General features: G+C 56.8%; 1 protein-coding gene across 1 annotated transcript in view; it reads left to right on the top strand.

The window, feature by feature from the left end:
• Nucleotides 1-229: 229 nt before the first annotated feature.
• LOC116240088 (IQ motif and SEC7 domain-containing protein 1-like) overlaps nucleotides 230-10,332 on the top strand; it is a 42,569-nt gene continuing 32,466 nt past the window's right edge. The window contains 3 exon segments of the mRNA XM_090126483.1: nucleotides 230-430; nucleotides 5,554-6,533; nucleotides 8,456-8,485. Coding sequence (XP_089982609.1) covers nucleotides 230-430; nucleotides 5,554-6,533; nucleotides 8,456-8,485 — 1,211 coding nt within the window.

Genomic DNA, 10,332 nt, shown 5'->3' with positions numbered 1-10,332 from the left:
CCCCCCCCATAATCCCCCCATAACCCCCCAACCCCCCCATCCCCCCCCCAAACCCCATAACCCCCCCATAACCCCCTTATCCCCCCCCAAAGCCCCCATAACCCCCCCATAACCCCCTCATCCCCCCCCAACCCCCCCCAAACCCCCCCAAATCCCCCCATAACCCCCCTCCTTTCACCCTTTCTCCCCCCTCCCCCTTTATATTTTTTTTCCCAACCCCCCCCCACCGATGGAGGGCGCCCCCGGCCCGCCGCCCCCCCCCCTCCCGGACCCCCCCCCGGACCGGGCGGTGGAATACCTGCTGGAACTCAACCGCATCATCGCCACCCAACGGCATCTGCTGAGCGCGCAGCGCCGCCGCATCGCGCAGTTGGAGGGGCAGCTGCAGCGCCTGCAGAGGGAGAACCGGCATCTCCGCAGGGGGCACCGCGTACGGCGGGGTTGTGGGGTGTGGGGTATAGGGGCGGTTATGGGGTGTGGGGTTATGTGGGGTTATGTGGGGTTATGGGGTGTGGGGGGGGAATGGGGTTATGGGGTTATGGGGTTGTGGGGTGTGGGGTTATGGGGCGGTTATGGGGTGTGGGGTTATGTGCGGTTATGTGGGGTTATGGGGTGTGGGGGGGGAATGGGGTTATGGGGTTATGGGGTTGTGGGGTGTGGGGTTATGGGGCGGTTATGGGGTGTGGGGTTATGTGCGGTTATGTGGGGTTATGGGGTGTGGGGGGGGAATGGGGTTATGGGGTTATGGGGTTGTGGGGTGTGGGGTTATGGGGCGGTTATGGGGTGTGGGGTTATGTGCGGTTATGTGGGGTTATGGGGTGTGGGGGGGGAATGGGGTTATGGGGTTATGGGGTTGTGGGGTGTGGGGTGTGGGGTGTGGGGTTATGGGGTGTGGGGTTGTGGGGTGTGGGGTTATGGGGTTATGGGGTGTGGGGTTATGGGGTGTGGGGTTGTGGGGTGTGGGGTTGTGGGGTGTGGGGTTCTGGGGTGTGGGGTTGTGGGGTGTGGGGTTCTGGGGTGTGGGGTTATGGGGTTATCGGCTGTGGGGTTATGGGGTTATGGGGTTATGGGGTGTGGGGTGTGGGGTGTGGGGTGTGGGGTTATGTGGGGTTATGGGGTGTGGGGTGTGGGGTTATGGGGTGTGGGGTTATGGGGTTATGGGGTGTGGGGTTATGGGGTTATGGGGTTATGGGGTGTGGGGTGTGGGGTGTGGGGTTGTGGGGTGTGGGGTTATGGGGTGTGGGGTATAGGGGGGGTTATGGGGTGTGGGGTTATGGGGTGTGGGGTGTGGGGTGTGGGGTTATGGGGTTATGGGGTGTGGGGTTATGGGGTGTGGGGTTATGGGGTTATGGGGTTATGGGGTGTGGGGTTATGGGGTGTGGGGTTGTGGGGTGTGGGGTGTGGGGTTATGGGGTTATGGGGTTATGGGGTGTGGGGTTATGGGGTGTGGGGTTGTGGGGTTATGGGGTTATGGGGTGTGGGTTATGGGGTGTGGGGTTATGGGGTTATGGGGTGTGGGGTTATGGGGTGTGGGGTGTGGGGTTATGGGGTTATGGGATGTGGGGTTATGGGGTGTGGGGTTATGCGGTGTGGGGTTATGGGGTTATGGGGTGTGGGGTGTGGGGTTATGGGGTTATGGGGCGTGGGGTTATGGGGTGTGGGGTGTGGGGTTATGGGGTTATGGGGTTATGGGGTTATGGGGTGTGGGGTTATGGGGTGTGGGGTTATGTGGGGTTATGGGGTTATGGGGTGTGGGGTTGTGGGGTTATGGGGTGTGGGGTTGTGGGGTGTGGGGTTATGGGGTGTGGGGTTATGGGTTATGGGGTTATGGGGTTATGGGGTGTGGGGTTATGGGGTGTGGGGTTATGGGGTTATGGGGTTATGGGGTGTGGGGTGTGGGGTTATGGGGTGTGGGGTTGTGGGGTGTGGGGTTATGTGGGGTTATGGGGTTATGGGGTGTGGGGTTGTGGGGTGTGGGGTTGTGGGGTGTGGGGTTATGGGGTGTGGGGTTATGGGGTGTGGGGTTATGGGGTTATGGGGTTATGGGGTGTGGGGTGTGGGGTTATGGGGTGTGGGGTTATGGGGTTATGGGGTTATGGGGTTATGGGGTATGGGATTATAGGGGGGGGAATGGGGTGTGGGGTCTGGGGTCTGGGGTATGGGGTTATGGGGGTATGGGGTTATGGGGTGTGGGGTTATGGGGTGTGGGGGTATGGGGTGTGGGGTTATGGGGTTATGGGGTGTGGGGTTATGGGGTATGGGGTTATGGGGTGTGGGGTGTGGGGTTATGGGGTGTGGGGTTATGGGGAGTGGGGTTGTGGGGTATAGGGGGGGTTATGGGGTGTGGGGTTATGGGGTTATGGGGTTATGGGGTTATGGGGTGTGGGGTTATGGGGTATGGGGTTATGGGGTTATGGGGTGTGGGGTTATGGGGTGTGGGGTTATGGGGTTATGGGGTATGGGGTTATGGGGAGTGGGGTTATGGGGAGTGGGGTTATGGGGTGTGGGGTTGTGGGGTATAGGGGGGGTTATGGGGTGTGGGGTTATGGGGTGTGGGGTTGTGGGGTGTGGGGTTATGGGGTTATGGGGTGTGGGGTTATGCGGTGTGGGGTTATGGGGGGTATGGGGTATGGGGTTATGGGGTATGGGGTTCTGGGGTGTGGGGTTGTGGGGTGTGGGGTTATGGGGTTCTGGGGTGTGGGGTTATGGGGTATGGGGTTACGGGGGGGGGAATGGGGTGTGGGGTCTGGGGTCTGGGGTATGGGGTATGGGGTTATGGGGGTATGGGGTTATGGGGTTATGGGGGTATGGGGTATGGGGTTATGGGGTTATGGGGTTATGGGGTCTGGGGGAGGGAATGGGGTATGGGCGGTATGGGATTATGGGGTATGGGGTTATGGGGGGGGTATGGGGTTATGGGGTCTGTGGGGTATGGGGGGGCTATGGGGCTATGGGGTATGGGAGGTTATGGGGTATGGGGGGGTTATGGGGTATGGGGGGGGTTGGGGGTTATGGGGTTATGGGGTATGGGGTTATGGGGGGTATGGGGTTATGGGGTATGCGGGGAGGAATGGGGTTATGGGGGGTATGGGGGGGTATGGGGTTATGGGGTTATGGCGTATGGGGTTATGGGGTTATGGGGGGGTTATGGGGTCTGGGGGGGGTATGGGGTTATGGGGGGATTATGAGGTCTATGGGGGGTATGGGGTTATGGGGGGGTTATGGGGGGAGTATGGGGTTATGGGGTTATGGGGTCTGTGGGGTATGGGGGGGCTATGGGGTTATGGGGTATGGGAGGTTATGGGGTATGGGGGGGTTGGGGGTTATGGGGTTATGGGGGGGGGGTATGGGGGTCTGGGGGGGGTATGGGGTATGGGGGGGTATGGGGTTATGGGGGGTATGGGGGGGTATGGGGTTATGGGGTTATGGGGAGGTTATGGGGTATGGGGTTATGGGGGAGTATGGGGGGGTATGGGGTATGGGGTTATGGCGGGGTATGGGGTTATGGGGGTTTTGGGGGGGTTATGGGGTCTGTGGGGGTTATGGGTCTGTGGAGTATGGGGGGGTTATGGGGTTATGGGGTTATGGGGTATGGGGGGGGAATGGGGTATGGGGGGGTATGGGGTTATGGGGGGTATGGGGGGGTTATGGGGTTATGGGGTATGGGGGAGTATGGGGTATGGGGGGTTATGGGGTCTATGGGGTGATGGGGTTTATAGGTGAGGTTATGGGATCTATGGGGTTATAGGGTCTGTGGGGTACGGGGGGTTATGGGGTATGGGGGGTTATGGAGTTATGGGGTCTGTGGGGCCTGTGGGGTATGGGGGGTTATGGGGGATTACGGGGTCTATGGGGGGTTTATGGGGTGTGGGGGGTTTATGGGGTCTGAGGGGTTATGCGGGCTGGGGAGGGATTATGGGGTCTATGGGGGGCTATGGGGTTTATGGGGGGGGTTATGGGGTCTGCAGGGTCTCTGGGTTATGGGGTTTATGGGGTTTTGGGTCTGTGGGGTTATTGGGTCTGTGGGGTTATGGAGTCTGTGGGGTTATGGGATCTGGGGAGTTATGGGATCTGTGGGATATACGGGGTCTGTGGGGGCTGGGGGGTATAGGGGATCTATATCTATAGGGTTGTGGGGTCTATGGGGGGGGTTATGGGGTCTGTGGGGGTTAAGGGGTCTATGGGGGATTATGGGATCTACGGGGTATAGGGGGCCTTTGGGGTTATGGGGTGTGGGGGGTTCTGGGGTCTATGGGTGGGGTTATGGAATCTATGGGGTATAGGGGGTTATGGGGTTTATGGGGGGGTTATGGGGTCTATGGGGTTATTGGGTCTATGGGGGGAGTTATGGGGGCTGGGGGGTATAGGGAGTCTATGGGGTCTGTGGGGCTATGGAGGTATGGGGTCATGGGGGGTTATGGGGTATGGGGGAGGGATAGGGGGTCTTTGGGATCTATGGGGTCTATGGGGTTATAGCTCTGGGGGGTTATGGGGTCTATGGGGGGATATGGGATTTGGGGGTTTGGGGGTTTATGGGGTATAGGGGGTCTATGGAGTCTGTGGGGTATAGGGGGTCTATGGGGTTATGGAGTGCGTGGGGTCTATGGGGTCTGGGGAGTTATGGGGTCTTTGGGTCTATAGGGTCTTTCTTTGGGGTCTTTGGGGTCTGTGGGGGTGCATGGGTGTCTATGGGGTTATGGGGTGCGTGGGGGTCTATAGGGCATGGGGGGTTACGGGGTCTAGGGGGTATTTGGGGTCTATGAGGGTATGAGGTCTGGTTGGTCTATAGGGCCCATATGGGGGCACATCGGGGGCCATATATGTGGGGTTGGGGGTCCCAGGGCCATATAGAGCATCTATAGGGCCATTTATATGGGGTTGGAGGCCCCAGGGCCATATAGAGCATCTGTAGGGCCATATAAACGAGGTTGGGGGTCCCAGGGCCATATAGAGCATCTGTAGGGCCACATAGATGGGACTGGAGGCCCCAGGGCCATATAGACCCCATGAGGGGGGGAGTTTTAGGCTCATATACAGCATCTGTAGGGCCTTATAGACAGGGTTGGGAGTCCCAGGGCCATATAGAGCATCTGTAGGGCCTTATAGACGGGGTTGGGGGTCCCAGGGCCATATAGAGCATCTGTAGGGCCTTATAGACGGGGTTGGGGGACCCAGGGCCATATGGAGCACCTATAGGGCCTTATAGATGGGGTTGGGGGTCCCAGGGCCATATGGAGCACCTATAGGGCCTTATAGATGGGGTTGGGGGTCCCAGGGCCATATAGACCCCATGAGGGGGGGAGTTTTAGGGTCATATACAGCACCTATAGGGCCTTATAGACGGGGTTGGGGGTCCCAGGGCCATATAGACCCCATGAGGGGGGGAGTTTTAGGGTGATATACAGCACCTATAGGGCCTTATAGACCCCATGGGGAGATCCCAGGGCCTTATAGACGAGGTCGGGGGTCCCGGGGCCATATAGACCCCATGGGTGTGGGTCCCATATAGCCCATAGTGCCCACCCTCTCTTCTCCCCCCTCCCCCCCCCTCAGACCCACGCCGACCCCGAAGGTCAATACCAGAACCACGTGGAGCCCGAAGGTCCCTACGCCGACCCCGAGGGGCAGTATGGATCCCATACGGACCGGGAGCCGTACCAGGCTCACCTAGAGCGTGACAGGCCCTATGGGGGACGTATGGAGCGGGACGGGCAGTACGCAGAACATATGGACCGAGACGGGCAATATGGGGCACATCTGGACCGGGACGGGCAGTATGGGGCGCATATGGACCGGGAGAGGCCCTATATGGACCGCGAGGCCCCATACGAAGCGCTGGCGGAGAGGGAAGGAGCGTATGGAGGCCGTCGGAAGGAGAGGGAGAGGGGATATCCGGGACGTATGGACGGGCAGTACCAGCCCCATATGGACCGGGACGGGCAGTACCAGCCCCATATGGACCGCGAGGCTCAGTTCCAGTCCCATATAGAGAGGGAGGCGCAGTATCAGCCCCATATGGACCGTGACGGGCAGTACCAACCCCGTATGGAGCGCGAGGGGCCCTATCAGCCCCATATGGACCGGGACGCGCCCTATCAGCCCCATATGGACCGGGACGGGCAGTATCAGCCCCATATGGACCGCGAGGCGCCCTATCAGCCCCATATGGACCGGGACGCGCCGTTCCACGGCTGCTTGGAGCGGGATCTCCAGTTCCAGCCCCATATGGACCGCGATGGGCACTATCAGCCCCACATGGACCGGGACGCACCGTATCAGCCCCACTTGGACCGCGAGGCGCCCTATCAGCCCCACATGGACCGGGACGGTCCGTACGCGGCCCACACGGAGCGGGAGGCGCCGTTTCGAGGCCGGGAGGGGCCCTTCGGATCTCGGCCGGATCGGAACCGCTGCGGTGCCGCCCCCCGGGATTGGGATCGGGACTGGGGGGCTCTGAGCCGCAGCTCCAGCCCTGGGGGGGGCGGGCACAGCACCAGCGCCAGCACCAGCCCCGCCACCACCCTGCAGCGCAAGTAAGGCCGCGCGCGCCCCTGCCGTCGCGATAGCCCTCCCTATATCGCGATATGCCTCCCTATTTTGCAATAGCTTTCCCTATGTAGTGATGTCCTCCCCTATATCACGATATGCCTCCCTATATCACGATATGCCTCCCTATATCATGATATTCTTCCGTATATCCTGATATCTTTCTTTATATCGCAAGAGCCCTCCCTATATTGCGATATGCCTTCCTATATCGTGGTATCCTTCCGTATCCTATCTGTATATCCTTCCCTGTATCATGATATACTTCTCTATATCGTGATAGCCCTCCCTATATCGCGATATGCCTTCCTATATCGTGGTATCCTTCCGTATATCTCGATATCCTTCCCTATATCGTGATATACTTCTCTATATCGTGATAGCCCTCCCTATATCGCGATACCCCACCCTCTGTCGCGATATTCCTCCCTCTGTTGCAACATCCCCTCCCACTGTCATGATGCCCCCCCTTCTGACGCGATACCCTTCCCTATATCGCAGTACCCCACACTCTATCACAATACCCCACCCTCTATCATGATAGCCCTCCATCGTGATACCCCATCTTCTATCACAATACCCTATCTTCTATTGCAGCAGCCCTCCTTTTGTCACGATATCCCTCCATCTGCCATAAATCCCTCCCTCTGTCATAATATGCCTCCCTCTATTGTGATAGCTCTCCCTCTATTGTGATACCCCACCCTCTAGTACAGCAGCCCTCCCTCTGTCATGATAGCCCTCCCTTTATCGTGATAGCTCATTCTCTTTCACGCTATCCCTCCTTTCATCACGATATTTCTCTATCACAATACTCCACCACTATCGCAATACCTCTCTATCATGATATCCCTCCATCACAGTATCCCTCCATCATGATACCCCATCCTCTATCACAATACCCTTCCTTATATCACACTACACCACTCTCTATCATGAAAGCCCACCTTCCGTCACGATATCCCTCTCTCTATCGTGATACCCCACCCTCTGTCATGATATCCCTTCCTCTGTGGTGATAGCCCTCCCTCTATCATGATAACTTTTCTATATTGTGATACCCCACTCTCTTTCATGATAGCCCTCCCACTATTGTGATACCCCACCTGATATCGTGATACCCTTCCCAATATTGTGGTACTCCATACTCTATGACAGTACCCTACTCTCTATCGCAATAGTCCTCCCTCTATTGTGATACCTCACCCTCTCTCATGACATCCCTTCCTCTATGACAATAGCCGTCCCTCTGTCGCAGTAGCCTTCCCTATATCACAATCCCCCACCCTCTGTCATGATATCCTCTATCACGATACCCCACCCGATATCATGATACTCTTCCTTCTATTGCGATACCCCTCCCCACTATTGCGATCTCCCTCCATCACAATACTTTCCCCTATATCACCATATTCCTGTCCGTATTGCAATACCCCACCCTATGCCACAATACTCCACCCTATATCATGACACCTCCTATATCACAATGCCCCTATGTCATAATATCCCATCCTATATCGTGACACCCCTCCCCATATTGTGATACCCCTCCATATTGCGACACCCCTTTCTGTAGCATGATCCCCTGCATATCACGATGTCCCACTCTATATCACGATTCCCCAACCTTTATTGCGATACCTTATACTGTGCATCTCCACTCCATGTCATGACATCATCCCGCTATCGTGACAGTCCCCCCATATTGTCACATTCCCCCTATATCACGACATCTCCCTGCACGGCGGCCCCCCCACAGCTGTGATATATTCCCCCTGTATTGTGTTCCCCCCCCTATATCGTGACTTTCCCCCCTTATATTGCAACATTCCTCCTATATCGCGACATTTGGGGGAGGGGGTTATATTGGGGGGGAGCCCCTCACTGACCCCTTCCTTCCCCCCCCCAGGTCGGACCGGGACAGCTCGAGGACGGTGAGGTCAGTGCCCCCCACATTGTCCCCGTGTCCTCCCCTCCGTGTGTCGCGATAGCGCCGATATATCGCGATAGCGCCTCTGTGTCACCATGGGGCCTTTCACCATATTATATGGTGATGTTATCGTGGTAGGACTCAGCCTATCATGATATGACCTACATGTTGCAATAGGGCTGACCTATCATGACAGATTCCGCATATCTCAATAGGGCTGACTTGTCACGATAGTGTCTCCATGTCGCGATAGGGCTCACGTTTCATGACGGGATCTTCATGTTGCGAAAGGGCTGATGTGTCACAATGGGACCTATTGCAACAGGTCCCACATGTTGTGATGGGGCTGACATGTCACGACAGGACCTGCTCATTGCGATAGGGCTGATATATCATGACAGGGCCTACATGTTGCCATAGGGCTGACCTATTGTGATAGGACCTGTATATCATGACAGGACCTGCATATTGCGACAGGGCTGATCTCTCACAATAGGACCTGTATATCACGACAGGACCAACCTATTGCGGTAGGACCTGTATATCGTAACAGGGCTGACCTATCATGACAGGACCTGCATACCGCAACAGGGCCAACCTATCACAATAGGACACACACATTGCAATAGGGCTGACCTATTGTGACAGGCCCTGCAGATTGCAATAGGGCTGAGGTGTTGTGACAGAGCCTCTGTGTTGCCATAGGGCCAACCCATCACGATAGGACCTGTATATCACGACAGGACCTGTGCATCGCGATACGACCAGTATATCATGATGGGAACTATATTTCGCGATAGGACCTGTATATCATGACAGCATCTGTATAGCACGATAGGAACTGTCTATCACGATAGGACCTGTGTATCGCGATAGGATCTGTATTGCACAGGTGTGCAGTGGTGCGCAGCGGTGCGAAACGATTTAGTGACGTTCCTGCAGCGGTTTCACAACGGCGTGCAATGGTTTACCGTGGTGGTCTGCAACGGTGTGCAACGGTGTGCAATGGTGTGCAATGGTGTGCAATGGTTGGTGTGTAACGGTGTGCAACGGTGTGCAATGGTGTGCAATGGTGTGCAGCACCGTGCAATGGTTGGTGTGTAAAGTTGTGCAACGGTGTGCAATGGTGTGCAGCACCGTGCAATGGTGTGCAATGGTGTGCAGCACCGTGCAATGGTGTGTAACGTGGTGCAACAGTGTGCAATGGTGTGCAGCACCATGCAGTGGTGTGCAATGGTGGTTTGCAACGGTGTGCAACGGTGTGCAATGGTGTGCAATGGTGTGCAGCACCGTGCAATGGTTGGTGTGTAACGGTGTGCAACGGTGTGCAATGGTTTGCAATGGTGTGCAGCACCGTGCAATGGTTGGTGTGTAAAGTTGTGCAACGGTATGCAACGGTGTGCAGCACCGTGCAATGGTTGGTGTGCAACGGTGTGCAATGGTGTGCAGCACCGTGCAATGGTTGGGGTGTAACGGTGTGCAATGGTGTGCAGCACCGTGCAATGGTTGGTGTGTAACGGTGTGCAGCACCGTGCAGTGGTGTGCAACGGTGTGCAACAGTGTGCAGCACCGTGCAATGGTTGGTGTGTAACGGTGTGCAATGGTGTGCAGCACCGGATAATGGTTGGTGTGTAAGGTTGTGCAACGGTTTGCAATGGTGTGCAGCACTGTGCAATAGTGTGCAACAGTGTGCAGCACCGTGCAATGGTTGGTGTGCAATGGTGTGCAATGGTGTGCTATGGTGTGCAAGCACCGTGCAATGGTTGGTGTGTAAAGTTGTGCAGCGGTTTGCAACAGTGTGCAGCACCGTGCAATGGTGTGTAACGTTGTGCAACAGTGTGCAGCACCGCACAATG

Source organism: Phasianus colchicus, chromosome 29 (genome assembly GCF_987193195.1).
Source record: "Phasianus colchicus chromosome 29, bPhaCol1.hap1.1, whole genome shotgun sequence".
NCBI lineage: Eukaryota > Metazoa > Chordata > Aves > Galliformes > Phasianidae > Phasianus > Phasianus colchicus.
This window is presented reverse-complemented; position numbering and strand designations above follow the sequence as displayed.